Source organism: Halichoeres trimaculatus, unplaced genomic scaffold (genome assembly GCF_033239565.1).
Source record: "Halichoeres trimaculatus isolate MK-OKI-2021-1 unplaced genomic scaffold, fHalTri1.1 fHalTri1_scaffold_17, whole genome shotgun sequence".
Lineage (NCBI taxonomy): Eukaryota > Metazoa > Chordata > Actinopteri > Labriformes > Labridae > Halichoeres > Halichoeres trimaculatus.
The window spans coordinates 18,830,845-18,845,390 of NW_027437195.1; the positions used below are offsets into that span (position 1 = coordinate 18,830,845).

Below are 14,546 nucleotides of genomic sequence, written 5' to 3' on the forward strand. Positions count from 1 at the left end.
CCATAATAATTATAACTGATCCTTAAATGACTCAGACAAGCCTAATTTAGATTTTAATGGTTTGAAAAAAAATTCAAGTTTAGATTTAATCCAAAATTTTGCAAAGACAACATGTCACATGTTGAAACTGCAAATATTATTTTATAAAAATGATAAACTCACTTTAAATTTCATGCCACCAATCATTTTCAAAACAGTTGGAACAGGGTCATGTTTTACGCCCCATTTTAAACCAGGGATTGTATTAGCTTTAGCTGTAGCATTGAGTATTGTTGACCCTCCACACACACAGACGATATGCACAGCCCTTGTATTTACTGAGACAGCTTATGCATTGAAATGCGATATATAAGCTGCGATCCCTGGTCACTCAAGTTCCACAGTATGTGCTGAGCAGTCGTGTTTCAGTGTTTGTGCATACACACCACATTCAGAAAGTTTTCAGACCCCTTCACCTTTCCCCACTTTTGTTATGTTATTGTCTGTTGCCACAACTGTCGAAATTCTTTTTTCCTACGTTTATCTACACTCAATACCTAATGTTTACAAAGTGAAAACATAATGACTATTGCAAGCAAGGCCAAACTCTTCAATCTTTGTTTTATCAGAGCACAGAATCTAGTTTCTTACAGCCTGAGATCCTTCAGGTGCTTTTTGCAAATTCTAAACTCATGTGTTTTTCACTGAGAAGAGGCTTTTGTCTAGTTAGAGAAGGGTAGTTGTCCTTCTGGAACTTTGTCCCATTTCTCCGCACAGGATCTTTCAAGCTTACCCCTAATTCACACATTAAGCATAAGCAACACTGTGCACGACACCGTACGCCGTACTTAGAAACCACTCTGGTCAATTGGTGCATTCACACAGCACATGCTGTGGTCCGCCGGTGCCGCAAACACTAACCGCAGTGAGCGGCTGTTACTCTGTGAGTCTATTTTTGCCTGAGTACGCTGCAGAAATGTGTCAATTTCTGCAGAGCTGATCGTACCAAACAGGAAATCAGACACGAAAACAATCGGATGATCCAGTAGTTTAAAAATGAAGCCCCATGTTCTGGTCTTCGATGATAAATTTCATCACTGTTTATCAAAACCACCTCACTGGTACATGGCCAGAAGTCATCAGCAGGCCAGATACAGAGGAAATCTAATGTTTTTGATGAGGAACAGTAAATCTTGGAGGTGAAAAACTTCAGAATTCTCTATGATACAAGAAATTCTTTCTATAAGGACATCAACAGTAAGGAGTTACATCATTCCAACACTCTCCATCCGCCCCACTGTTACTGGGAGTTTTCCAATTTGCCATGTGGTGGAGGAATAAAATGGCAGCAGAAGGTGAACCTTAATTGCTGATATTGAGCCAGGACTCCTCCTGGCCTATATTTGATTATTCAGGCCAGGCCTATCTCATTACCACAGTTGTAGAAGTATGTCAAATAATAGGAGCTCATTACACAAGGAGTTTGGGATTTCCTTAGTGCCAGTCTGTTTCACTTGTACATGAACTGCTGATTCCCTTATTACTGCTGCAGCTTCTCATGTGGCCATCAGCATCTTTCAGCATGGCCCCAATCCAGATTACCATTCATCTTTTTAAGAAAGTATGTCACATCATGGCTTCTTTTCCTTTGACAACCTCCTCAAATGAACAGTTATCCATTTAGCATTTAACGTTCACAATTTTGGAAGGAATGTCTGATGTAATGTCGATCCGACAAAGATTATTGAGGTCCCAGTTCGATTACCTGTAGTTATTAATTATCATTTGACTCCTCTGCCGGTTTCCTCTGCATTCAGACAGGGCCAGTTTTTACTTGACCAAAAACACAAATAAACAGACTCCCACCGAAAAAATCTGATATCGGTCTGCATTCACGCTTTATTCAGAGAATTTTCAGCGCGTTACTTTCACACAAAAACACCGCTAAATAAGGCTCTAGTTCTCATCGTGGTGTAAAACAACGCTACCTCCACTGCAGAGCCACAGCTGGCTACGAGGCGCTCGCCGCTTAGTGTATCAGTCCGCGCGCGGCGTGCCAGACATAAACAAACACAGGTAGTCTGCCAGGACGAAGAGACACGATGAGAACTAGAGCCTTATTTAGCGGTGTTTTTGTGTGAAAGCAACGCGCTGAAAATTCTCTGAATAAAGCGTGAATGCAGACCGATATCAGATTTTTTTGATGGGAGTCCGTTTATTTGTGTTTTTGGTCAAGTAAAAATTGGCCCTGTCTGAGTGCATAAGAAACCAGCAGAGGAGCAGGGAGGGGGTGTTTGATGCGAGCGCTCTGGGCTTCTGCTGCACAAAAACACTGCTGTAGGGGTAATTTCTGCCCTAAACCTTGTGATAGGACCCAACTTGTTCCATCCTGGAGTATCAATTTAAGAAGATATGAGATTAAAATTCTACTAATAAGATTAGTTAATTAAAAATCCTGTTATTAATTAGATTAGTTTTTTTTAATTGCCTGACAGCACTATTAAAAATGTAATAATCAATCCACACTACTCCATAACATAATCATGACTGATCAATAACCAATTTTTTTCACCATCCCTATTGGTAAGATTGCGTGCCCCATGAGGATAGCCTTTTTTCAATGCCTTATTTTTGTTTCATTTCAATTAAAAAAAAACCAAACAAAACTCTCGTTTTCACCATTTCATTACTTTTTGGTAAGTATGACCTGAGTGTGAATAAAGATGGGCACTCAGGCAGTATTTAGCAACCTTAAACACGCCACACAACATTCTTTTTTTTCTTTGTGTCTCTTTGGCAAAGATTTGTTTTTGCAGTTTTGATCAACTTTGTGAACACTGACAAACCAATCAATGTGGACCTACGCAAATGTCATTGACTCTAAGATATACTGACCCAATTTGTAAAAGAAGTCAGAAATTATTGAATGTAGAAAATCAGTAATTTTGCAATGTCATCTAAGGGAAAATGCTTTTAGACCAGCCAGGCCAGGGTTCCAACAAGAATTCCAGACAAAAATCTAAGATGATTTCTGTTTTTTTTTATAGTCTAAGTTAATGTCTTTAATGAACACTTCCTTTTTTTCTCCCACAGATTTCATTGACAAGAGTGAACTGAAAGCATTCTTCGAAAGCAACTGTTCCCAGATTTATTTTATCTTCTATGAAAGTTTCATTACACTGGAGAGCAACTTAAAACAGAAAGGTGGGTACAAACAGTTTTTCTCTCTTTTTTTAGAGCTCACTAGTTGACCACTGTAATCAATGCTGGATCAATAATTAACCTTCTCCCTGCTCTATGTGGAAAGTGTCACTTTTAGGGCTCTAATTACCCTCTGCCCTGTAGTGTAGGTAGCATTAGCCCACAGGAAAGTAATTTCAGATATGTCTAGTATAATGTGCACTCAAACTGACCTGATGGGCAGGGGACTAATTCCACTGGGACTATGCTCTCACAGTAACATAAGTTTCCAAATGGCCAATATTAATGTACATTATTAATGAGCCTAATGCAGCACAGCTCTTAGTTGTATGTTTAAAATCCTTACTACTCCTGTTATCTTTCAGGGAACAAATCTCAAAGGGAGGAGCTGGACTCTATCCTCTTTATTTTTGAAGTAAGTCATCTGTGTGTGTCTCTGTGTTACTGTCTTCATATTTGATCCCAACAACACATTCAGCTTCAACCTGTTTCCTTTTGAGCTCTTGGGTTGGATCATTGGTTTCATTTTACCATGTTTCAACTCTTTGTTACTTTCATCTCTTGCTATTTGATAAAATCATTCATAGATTAAGTGAACGATTATTGTTCACCATCATATTGTAAAAGTGTGGCAGGTTGTGGGAGAGCACAGGGTCATTTCTTGTGTTTAGAACCTTGGGGTATATGCAAATCAGGCAAAGTATGTTTTGTTTTTGCATGTGCAAGGTTGCGTTGCGTTTGTTGCCCCTCCCTCTGTTTTCCTGCTCTCTAATGTTGCATGTGCAGGTTAAAGTCCCTAACCTTGTTTTCCCACCTGACTGCATAGACAGCTCCAGTTTCCAATACAAACAGTCTGCTCTCCAGTTACATTTGCTCAGGGCAGGGCTACAAGGATGGCAGCAGATCAAAAAAGAAGAGGGGGGGCAGTCTCTGTGTCTCCTTGTACAATATGTTTTGTCCTATTTTCTGAGCACCTAATGGTACTGCATGAAAGTGTCCCTTGAATATTAAATGAGTCATTGTTGTTTGAGTTTTTGACTCGAGCTGAAAAAGTGACAAGTGTGTTTGTCATGGACCAGACTTTCTGCCAGACTCTGAAACAAATTCCTGTTTGTCAGAAAATTTTAGCTTAATGTAGAATTCATTCTTCTATTATCTGATTACATCTGTTTGTTCTTAATGTTTTATTGATGCATTTCAGTGCATAAGTTATGTTTGTCTGCTAATGGAAGTCAGGTAGGGATGGATACCATTCACATTTGAAACAATACCAATGCCCAGTACCTCGCAATCAATATCGGAACTGAACAGGACTCGTTTATGGTACTTTTGTGTGTTTATGTGGTAGTAAATATTAGTTTGTTTTAGGGATGCGCCGATCCAGCTTTTCTGGTCCTGATACCGAAACCAATACCTGGGCTTTGGGTATCGACCAATCCAGATCCTGATCCAATATTAGTGTTAAATAATAACCTGCATGCTTTACTGTGGGATAAGACTGGTAATGTTTTGAGTAAAAGACAAAATGAGAACATATGGAATTACTAAAGTTAATATTTAAACTATAGGTGTTTAAATGTTTAACAGCAGTTTTGTTAAAAAATGCTTCAGAATTTACAGAAATGACAGTTTGATTGTAAAGTTTTTTTTACCTTGTAGACAACATCATGGTTTAGCCTTAGTGTCAAGTTTGGACTGATCCTTTCCCACTAAAATCTAAAAGTGTTACAATTAAACACATTGATTCTTCCACATATAACCTTGCCATGCTCCATTTACATCCAGCATGGAAAATCACCTACTCTTCCGCTGTCTCACAGTCACATAGGTGCGTTTAGGTACCTAAACATGACACCTCTTGATTTTATGTGACTCGGTGCTTGGGACAACAGGCGGAATTCGGTGCGCATCTATTAAAGTACTACAGTACCCATCCCTAAAGTGAGGTCAGCTCTTGTTGAATTGAAACTGGATTTAATCAGGTGAAAATTTATACCTAAGCTAGCTTGCTTCTTATTTCAATAACTCATTTAGATGCAGTTTCACCAAGATTGATTCTCCCCGTGTTTTTACAGTGTTGAAAAAATCCTAGATTTCCCGTCACGCCTCACCAGGACACTTTCCCTGTCCATCTGCACACACCCAGTCATCTAACCTGTGACTAAAGCCTGGATTCATGCCTCCTACATATTTATGGAGTCATCTTTTCAAAAAGAACTAACATTGAAAGCAGCTTAACCCTCATTTGTCCCCTTTTAGCCCCTGCCGGTGACGTTGTGTGCTCTTTCCAGTGCACTGAGAAGATAAGCTTACTTTGAGTGCTGTATACAGGACAGATACAGGGTTGCTTTGATCCTGTGAACAGCTACACTGTGCAGACATTTCTTTATGCAATATTAGATTAGTCATGTTGGATCACATGTAGTAGTGAATATGATATCACTGAATACATTATACCCACAGACATGTATTGCCAGAATTAACCACTGTGTCCCTGAGGTTATATCATACTACAAAAGGAAAGGACAAACTTACAGAAGGCATATAGATGGTGTGTCCATCTCATTACCTTCTCTGAAACAAACACAGTCATGCTGAAATTGAACTTTTTTTTCTCCAATAAACCTCATTCCTCACCATGTTAATGCTTAATGCTGTTGTATACATACTGGTATAGTAAAAGAAGGCAGCCAACCTCAGTGGACGCCCTAGTAGCAGTAAAATATGGATGGATTGTGACCAGAACAAAAGACATTTGGGCCTTACAGCACACTAGATCCATAATGATATGCCTAAAAGACCCTCAATGCTTAACATTGCTTCTGTTATTCCTTGAGTCCCCATCACCTGACTCTTGTTGCTGAGCAGTCAAATCTAGCTGACCATGTCTACAGTTTTTGTTTGCTCTGCATATTCTGTACGTGGATTACTCATCTGTCTTGATAAGGAATGTGACCCCTTTTTCTCTCGGAAGCTGGGGGGGCCTATGAGCCCTGATGCTTAGCCTGCTTGAGTAATGGATATCTAGAGGGGGTAAGCTTTTGTCCTTCCCCCTAAACTCAGCTGGAACACCCCACCCCCACCACCACCAGCAGCCATCATCATCCCTTTCTAAGATCTCTTTGTGTCTGCTGCCACAAAAGCATTCACCGTGGCAGCACGTGATTGTGTATCAGAACTGGTCGAAACAGAGACCTTATCTTTTTAAAACAGTCACATTTATTGCTACTTTTATTCACTTTTACCCTCTAGTGTCCTCAAAGAAAAAGTCTTGTGTTCTTTTTTTACTAAATCAAGGTGTTGTCTCCTGTTTTGAAATTTGACATGTGAAATTACCAAACAGCCTAACAAATTATCCACCCTTATTATGACACACCTAAATCCTCAGTGGCACCATTAATTGTTTTTAGAAGTTGGGGAACAGGTTTGATGGGGACCTGTGGGTAATCAGGTTGTGACAAGTGACGGTGAAATTAAATACATGGTTATGAAACAAATTAAAAGTCAAGTCCCTGGGAAAAACAGTTTATTATAGCAAGGTGACAAATTCAAAAGCTTAGAATATGAAAGGTGTGAAACTGTGTAGAATATGCTGTATTTTCCCAAGACAGAATGAAGGTCAGTCAGATGAAGTTGACAGTATATTTAACAGGTGTACATATGCATAAACAGGTCACCCTCTTAAACAGCACCAAGCTGTGATGCCATATGTTGGAAATGGCAAAGAAGAGGCGACTCTGAGAGAGCTAGTGGAATTTAAACTGTGCATACAACAGGGGAAAGGGCAGAGCCGACAGAGCAAGTCACATGTGATACTGCTTCCTTTTGTTTTCCTGAAGGTGAAATAACTGTTCAGTGGAAAAGACCGAACTTAATGCTTTTTGTAACTTATTAGAATCAAGTTTTATTGCCAAGTACATTTGCAAATACAAGGGATTTGACTTGGTGTGTTGGTGCAACAATTAACAAGAAAATATCGTGAACAAAATATAATACAGAACTACTAGTTGTAAACTCTGTAAAATACAAAAGTGGAAGTTAAGATTTAAGATATACATTTATACAAAAAGTAAATAGAAAATGAAATAAAATTAAAAAATAAACAATATTAAAAAATAATAATCATCATCAATCTTGGGGTAAAGTAAGCTGTGGAGTACTGGCAGTAATGAGTAGTAACAGCATTTGTGGCACAAAGACATACACAGATCACAGCATTAGGCCATCAGATTGCTACACTTCAACAAAACATGGCAGGCGTGTGAAAAGCAGAGAGTCACAGAGACCTCTTAGTAGGCAAATATATGTAAGTGAACTCCAGCTTGTATGCACATGAACTTTTGATTTTGTTGTCATCTGTATGTTCAAACTCAAAAACGAAAACTTGTGTCTAAAAGTTAAAGCCGCACTTTAATTCAAGCTACAACCAAGGGTTAGCAAATTACTCATGAGCCCCTTTTTGTTATTTAAAGTATTAGATTTTCTTGTTTACAGTGTTAGTCAAGACATGCTGAAACTGACTTGTGTTGTCATATCTGGCGGAAAAACAGACAAATTGCAAGGTAATACTGAGTACATTGTTGAAAATAAAAAATAGAACTTCTCCAAAGAGAGACATTATAAATGTCAGGGAGTGCTTCTAGAAATGAAACCATATAAGAGCACTCTCTGTAATGGTTTTGTGTGCGGGTGTGTGTGTTTGTTTGTGTTTGTCATAAGACCAGATCGAGCTTCTCAGACCTCAGGTGACCCCAGGTTGTTTATGCTTCTGTTTGACTGTAAATTTCCCCTTGGTGTCTGTAAGCAGTTTGATCCTGGTGCCATTGAGGTTGTGGGACAGGTTACAGGGAGCTTTGAGACTAATAAAGCTCACAGGGAAGTCTGTGCAAAGCTACTTTCTCCCCAGGATGTGACCTCACGCTGACCTGCCATCCGTCATCTGGACCTGAGTCAGCATTTTGAGTTTCCCCTCGCATCCTCTTTGTAAATAAAACCCACTTATAGCTGAGACTTTACCCGATGAGTTTCTTCATGCGGGTAGTTCAACTTATTTGAAATCAGCTTAATCTGACTAATACAGGAGACTTTATTTTTAATTTTTTGGGGGGGTCAGGCTGATGTTGGGGTCTTTTACACATCGGTTGAAAATGCAAGGCCAATGACAACAGGACACACACACAATCTTTGAAATAGATTCTTATTGTTACTTATGTCCAGTAGACGTATAGCTTACTAATGAAGACCAATAAAGGATGACTGTGTCATGTTATCTGTTTGCCCAGGTTCATGTCAAATACATGATTCATTACTCACTCATTTGAACGCCACTCTGAAATGCATCATCAAAGCTGGGACATGGAGGGTGATAAATATCAGTCTTGTTCTGCATGCACTAAAGGTATTACTTATCTTAATGTACATCCAAGGCTACATTCCAGAAACTGTTTTCTGCTTGTTTTCTAACATTATGCAGAAAAAAATCAACCTTGGTCCATTTAGCTAAGTGGTTTCTTCCCCTGCCTTTCTCCTCTTCATGCGGCGCTTGTTAGGACTGACAGGTTCCAACAGAGAGCTATTGGTGAATCTATAAATGCAAATGAGTAAGTTTTGCTTAGATCCACCAGCCCAGGCAGGGTAAACAAGTTTTGATATCAAGGGCTATGATTGGCCTTTGGATTGAATAAGAAATTGCAAAAAAGACAAAAAAACAACTCATTTTCATTTCTGTTTATTTCTTAACATTTGTGGAAATGATTCAGCTTAAATTATTCTAGAGTTTTCATGCCTAACAATAAAAATGGTTCCAAAACAGTAAAGGAGTGAGATAAAACTTGGTGGCTGAGCCCAGCTGCAGTTGGATGCAATGAAGGAGTTTTAATGTGTTCTGCTACTGCCACCTTCTGGCTGTGGAAGGGAATGAAAAAACCTTGTGGTATTTTTTGAATGGTGTTCAAGTTTGTGGGATAAATATTGTCAGCCTAGTAGGAAGAGATCTTTGATAAAAAAAAAAAATGAAGGCAAACCAACAGATTTGGTTTAAATCGAATGCATAATAAAAAAGGTGGTGGTCTTTTCCTAGTGAGTGTATGACGCTACAAATGGCAAAAATTAGTTGTCATGATGTTTGGCCAAAATTGCTCAGGTTTATTTTTGGCTGTTGTGATTAATACTGTTCAAATTATTTAACTTAGTTCTGCTTGTACAAGTTTTCTGATTTAATTTTGTTTCGTAATTTACACACCTTTTGGTTACCATCTGTCCGTCTGGTGTATTGGAGTTTACTATGGTGTAATTTAGTGGATATGTGCTTTGTCTCTTGTGTTGTCATGTCTGTCAAAAAGTTTCGTCACAAAAGGCATAATCACCACCAAGTTTTAGCAAAGCATAAACAATATTTAAATGACCTTTTTTTCAGGGTGTAGTGCGTATCTGTTGCTGCCGTCAAAAAGCCCTTGCAGACCACCCCCTTGGGGAAGTGTATTCTGTGGCATGATCAGGCCTTGCGTCTAGAAACCTAAGTGCGGATCATGTAAATGTGTTAAGGCTGTAGTTGTACCACAGTAATACCCCCATCTTTATGCTGGTGTATGGCTGCAGATTAGAGTAACTCCACTAGCCCTCAGTCCATGTATTCGCTTCATATCAGCCAGTAAATTCCTCATTGTTGCAACCACCATTCCAGCACCACGGGGAGTCTTTCTGAGCTAGCTTCTCCATCTCATTCCCACTCTTCCATCCTGGAGCTCTGTAAGGAGAGAGAAAGACAGTTATTGTGTCTGCTTACGCACAAAATCGCGCACGCACACACACAAAGGGGAAAGGCTTAAGCAGGCCACCCTGCTGTGTTACCGCCTCACAAAATGTGTCTGCTGCCCCAAGGAGACTGAGTGTAGGAGGCCAGTACAGAGCCCTGCACAGAGATGGTATAATCCCCATGTGGATCAATAGCAAGGTGCAGCCAACGCTTGTACAGGCAAATCATCACGTCTATGGATCAGAGAGGAATTGAACAACGGTGATAGTCATCCAGTGCCCCCTTAAAGTGATGCATGTCTTTCAATATCTCTGCTGTCACTGGGGATAACAAGGATTTGCTCTCAGAGGACAAGAATGGAAAGTTAAAGATGGAGGATGACGGGAAAAGAAGGAAGTTGTTGACAAACTGAGAGACCCTTAAAACATGAGATGCCTTCTAGACATAACAGCTCTCTTATGCTTTATGATAAAATTTGTCATTTAAGCAATCTTTCTGACTTCTTCTTCTAGGTTAATATGAACACATCATTGCTTATCTATAAAAGTAAAAAAAGGCATGTGAAAACTTCTTTCTCAGAAAAGCAGAAGAAATACATTTTAAGAAATAAGCACCCTGACATTTGAATTGTGTTTTTGTATTAACAAGTTATCACATTCAATTCCACTTTACACATACTTATAAACTCACATTTTTTTCTTCTTCAATATCTGAAAATCCTTGACGGTATGAAGCAGTTTTTCTCCCTTTCATACCAGACTATTATTCTCCAGTGTCTTAAATTTTCTGCCGTATTATGTCTAAAGGACTAAATCTTTGTGCTTCTATCAAGCACATTTTTGTAATGCTCTTTATCTCTCTCCTGTCTGTTCTCTCACTCTGCAAGTCAGGTGATATTTTTATAACGCTGCCCAGAGTTGGGCTGTCTTGTTTAGTTGGTTGGAGAATGAAGATACATGTGTAGTAGTGTAGTAATAGTTGAACTTGGCCTCTATCATGGAGCCTTGTTGGGTTAATGATTAGGATTTGATGGGAAGAGAGCCATTGGGCCTTCTGTTGCTCACAGTGCATTGTCTATTAACCAACCATATGGACACACACTCACACATCCACCAGCCCTCAGCCATTTTTTCCTCCATCTCTCTGGAGGGACCAAGTTAGCCTGTCCCTGAGTTTAGGAATAATGATAGGCTGCTGAAAGGTTAGGGCACTCTAATTGAGTTGTGAAGTAATTTATGGGGAGGTGATGACATTTCCCTGTGCTTGCCCATTAAAGGGATCTGCTGACATGCAAGGCCAAATGGGAGGAAATTTATATTGCTTTTTTATAAGTGTTGCTCATCAGAAGAAAGTCAGTTGTTGTTTCCTTCCTTTTTTAGTCCTGTGTCATATAAAGACAAAGGATATTCAGCAATTGAATCTAGCATTGTTTAGTTTCTCTAGTACTTCCTTAAAAAATCAGCTAGTTTGTTGTCTAAAACACAAGATCAACTCAACTCAACGCAACTTTATTTAGAGCACTTTAAAAACAACCACAGCTGAAACCAAGTGCTGTACATAATAGAGGTCGACCGATATGGGTTTTTTGGGGGCCGATGCCGATGCTTTCCAAATTTGGGCAGCTGATGCCTATATGCATAGCCGATTTTTCCAATTTGATATTCAGGCCAATTGTTAAATAAATATATATTTATCACATTTTTGTGAAACGCAGCAATGTCTGAGCAACTAAAAGAAATCTATTACAACAAGTCGTGTCCAGTCCTCTGAACATTTATTCAGCTTTCAAAACAATGACATATTTTGTCTGCGTAAACACACAATGTAACAAGCAGTAGTAAACATTCACACTCTTCTTAAAATGTCAAAAAAGAAATTTAAACTTGTTAATATAATTTGAACAAAAGTATGTAATGTATCCAAGTGGTTCCACAAGTTTGAGGTGCTCATCTTTTTTGTGCCTGATCAAAAATTGCGTCATTTTATGCAATGGAACAAAAATCGGCTTTTTAAAAGAAAATACGGCTGATGGCCGATAGAGACAAATGTCCAAATATCGGCCCGATATATCGGTCTACCTCTAGTACATAAAAGAGGGTGCAGGAAGTAAAGGTAAATAAAACAAATCAATAAAACAAAGGTGCAGGCACTAAAATAACTGGTTCATTGGTCTTAAAAACAATTTAAGAACAATGAAACAATTACTAAATACTAAAAACAAACTATCAATACTAAAACAAAAGCAGAGTCTCAACTGGGTTAAAAGCCAAGGAATAAAAATGGGTTTTAAGACATGTTTTAAAAACGGACAGTGAGGGTTCAACAATTTTCGAAGCGACTACAGAAAAAGCTCTGTCACCTCTGAGCTTTAGTTTCGATCTACGTACCTCAAAGCAGCAAATCAGCTGATCTTAGGCACCGAGAAGGAGGGTGAGGGTGCAACAAAAAGTTCTTAAGGTCAGTCTCAAGTTGACAAAGCTGAGGTGAAGCAAAGAAATCCAGAGAAAAAATGGTTACAAATGGTTAAAAATGGTTTAAAAAAAAAAAGAATAAGACCTTCCTGTGCAACAACTATGTTTTCATCTGTACCAAAATGTTCTTCATAATCAGTCATAAAAACAAAATTGTAATCACCTTTGCTTTTTTCTTTCCCCCAGAAAATTTTACAACATCTGCCGGAGAAGATCTACAACCGTTGGCAGTTTCACAGTATAGGTACGTACTGATAACATTTTGCATCTCCTTGGTATCTAAGCTTTGTCTCACTGTTACACCAGACACCTAGCCATGTACTGGGAAGGTTCCTCTCCTCCTCATGCTTCTGTAACCTCCAAGATACACTTTAGGACAAAAAATGGCACCACAACTATTCCTGAGCCTACCATAATGAAGAGAAAATAATTAGTCCTGGAAGGGGATGTAAATGGAAAATGCAAATGAGCACTTCATTTGAAATGCAAATAAGTAATTGAATTATGCCGGCATGATCTTAGTCCCTTACAAAAAGGAAAACCCTTGCAGGAAGCGATAACCCCAATTATGACTGTTTTTCGTCAGCTGTTGGATGCAGCCATTCAGGCCTAGATCGTTGTTTTTGATTGGCCATCTCTGCAGACTTATATTTTTGAATGTAAAAACAAGGGGTGGGACACATTATCTATAGCTATACATTAACTTCTTTGATCATGCAGTACAGCTGTTGCATCCCAAGAATCAAATAACCAGATTAATTTAAACATCATCAGTTTTTCTGAACAGTTTTACCTTCTCATTTAAGCCCCACTACTATCATAACTACTTTATCATTCCACTTGTGGCTCTAATGACATTGATCCTGCTCTTGACCTGTGAGGGGCATTTTGTATTATTCTGTAAATCAGACGTTGGAACGCATTATTAGAGGGTTATCTTGCAAATGATCTTTTGTCACAAAACATATTGTGTCATTTTCTATTTTGAGCAGTATGTCAGGGGTCTGATGAAAGGTGCTGGTATTTTTGTCAAGGTGATTAGCTGTCTTGCTTGAGCAACAGAAACAAGATTTTCCTGTATTTTGAAAAACAAGGCATCTGTCTAAGCTTAACTCCAGTACTCCTCCTGGCCTCATCAGAGCCTGAAACTGTTTTTTAAGAGCTTTATTCTTAATTATAATCTTTATCTCATACACTGATAGGCCACATTGGCTATAGCAGCAACCAAACTTATGTCCATATTCAAATTCACTTTGTCCATCTGTCTGCTTCTTTCCCCCTCTCTCTGGCACTGTTGGAGTGTAATATGGTTCATTTAGTTATTCATCTAATGAATATGTATCACCCTCACATCTTGGTTACTGTGTGTCAGTGCATGGTTAAAAAGCTCTAACATGCAAAAATGTTTAAACAGGTTTTGATCATAACAGGATGAAAACAAAAAATGTGTTCTTTCCTCAAATAGTCACTGCAGCAGATCAGAATTTGGTGTTAGTTGCAGGTTTGTTCGATAATTTGTTACCTGATAGTGTTGAAAATTATGATGACCCAGTACATATTTCATATTCCAGATCTTAGTATCCAGAATATTGCCACGATCTGGATCATACTTTTACGTCTGTCAGAAATTATGGTGACCTTGTCTTGTATTGTTTTTAGATCAATCCGACCATTTATGGTGGAGTTAAATACACATATGGTGAAAACGGCCCTATCTCACAATGATAAAGAATCCTTTAAAAAATTCCTGAATCCAGACAGTGATCCAGATCACCTCCAAAATTTACTCTCTTCTTCCTTAACCCATTTTGAACATTTCCTGAAAATTTCATGAATAGCCAGTATAACTTTTTGAATTGTGATGTTCACAGACAAACTCCCAAAAACATAACCTCCTTGGTGGAGGTAATAATAAGAAATCCTGAATCACCTGTTCACATGTTGACTTGCCTTGTGAACCAAGTGTATCATCACACCCTAGTCAAGACTCTTTCTAGTCTAGGAAAAAATTCTCCTCTGGACTGCACAATGCTCCAACATGGCCTCACTCTGAATTCCAATAAACTTTTTCTCTGTAATCAGCACATGCTTCAGTATAGAAAAGAAAACAACAACTGTGCCATAATGGTGTATGTCTGCTC

The 14,546-nt window shown here is 38.7% G+C and overlaps 1 protein-coding gene across 7 annotated transcripts in view; it reads left to right on the forward strand.

Annotated features, from left to right (window-relative positions):
• Window positions 1-14,546, forward strand: part of ralgapa2 (Ral GTPase activating protein catalytic subunit alpha 2) — a 95,610-nt gene that overhangs the window by 15,147 nt on the left and 65,917 nt on the right. For all 7 annotated transcript variants that reach the window (XR_012599764.1, XR_012599767.1, XR_012599766.1 and 4 more), the window contains exons 2-4: window positions 3,073-3,183; window positions 3,546-3,595; window positions 12,592-12,649. Coding sequence is in view for 3 of the 7 variants with exons in the window: in XM_074691361.1 (XP_074547462.1) it covers window positions 3,073-3,183; window positions 3,546-3,595; window positions 12,592-12,649 (219 nt within the window). In the remaining 4 variants the exon portion in view is untranslated. The remainder of the gene's footprint in view (window positions 1-3,072; window positions 3,184-3,545; window positions 3,596-12,591; window positions 12,650-14,546) is intronic.